Below are 1,195 nucleotides of genomic sequence, written 5' to 3' on the forward strand. Positions count from 1 at the left end.
GACCAACAGGGTCAAATAGTCACAGTGGTTGTGGAGGGTGCAACAGGTCAGCACCTCAGGAGTAAATGTCAGTTGGCTTTTCATAGACAATTATTCAGAGTATCTCTATCTCTCCTGCTGTCTAGAGAGTTGAAAACAGCAGGTCTGGGTCAGGGTTCCATAGCAGAACAGACAGAACAGTTGAAACTGGAGCAGCAGCAGGGCCAGGTGGACTGGGGACAGCAAGGAGTCATAATGCCAGGTAGTCCTGAGAGATGGTCCTAGGGCTCAGGTCCTCCGAGAGAGAGAGAGAAAGAGAGAAAGAAAGAATTATAGAGAGCATACTTAAATTCACACAGGACACCGGATAAGACAGGAAAAGTACTCCAGATATAACAGACTGACCCTAGCCCCCCGACACAAAAACAACTGCAGCATAAATACAGGAGGCTGAGACAGGAGGGGTCAGGAGACACTGTGGCCCCATCCGATGATACCCCCGGACAGGGCCAAACAGGCAGGATATAACCCCATATCTAACCTCTAATCCCTGACCTCCAGAATGTGTGTGGCCTGTAATATCTGACCTCTAATCCCTGACCTCCAGGACGTGTGTGGCCTGTAATATCTGACCTCTAACCCCTGACCCTTAGAATGCGTGTAGCCTGTCTGTTAGTGCTGTTCCTATTGGCCCTGGTGCAGCTGGGAGGCTGCCTTCAACATCAAGACATTCGGAGACAAGAAGTCCTCCAACTCAACCCTCATGGACATCATCACCCAGGTAGAGCTTTATCTCTTAGCGTCACAATGTAACGCTTTATCTCATGACATCACAATGTAACGCTTTATCTCATGACATCACAATGTAACGCTTTATCTCATAGCATCACAATGTAACGCTTTATCTCATGACATCACAATGTAACGCTTTATCTCATGACATCACAATGTAACGCTTTATCTCATAGCATCACAATGTAACGCTTTATCTCATGACATCACAATGTAACACTTTATCTCATGACATCACAATGTAACGCTTTATCTCATAACATCACAATGTAACGCTTTATCTCATGACATCACAGTGTAACGCTTTATCTCATAACATCACAATGTAACGCTTTATCTAATAACATCACATTGTAACGCTTTATCTCATAACATCACAATGTAACGTTTATCTCATTACATCATAATGTAACACTTTATCTCA

The 1,195-nt window shown here is 44.3% G+C and overlaps 1 protein-coding gene across 1 annotated transcript in view; it reads left to right on the top strand.

Annotated features, from left to right (window-relative positions):
* The first annotated feature begins 633 nt into the window (after positions 1–633).
* LOC135532811 (deoxyribonuclease-1-like) overlaps positions 634–1,195 on the top strand; it is a 26,026-nt gene continuing 25,464 nt past the window's right edge. The window contains 2 exon segments of the mRNA XM_064960244.1: positions 634–692; positions 694–760. Coding sequence (XP_064816316.1) covers positions 634–692; positions 694–760 — 126 coding nt within the window.

Source organism: Oncorhynchus masou, unplaced genomic scaffold (genome assembly GCF_036934945.1).
Source record: "Oncorhynchus masou masou isolate Uvic2021 unplaced genomic scaffold, UVic_Omas_1.1 unplaced_scaffold_2043, whole genome shotgun sequence".
Lineage (NCBI taxonomy): Eukaryota > Metazoa > Chordata > Actinopteri > Salmoniformes > Salmonidae > Oncorhynchus > Oncorhynchus masou.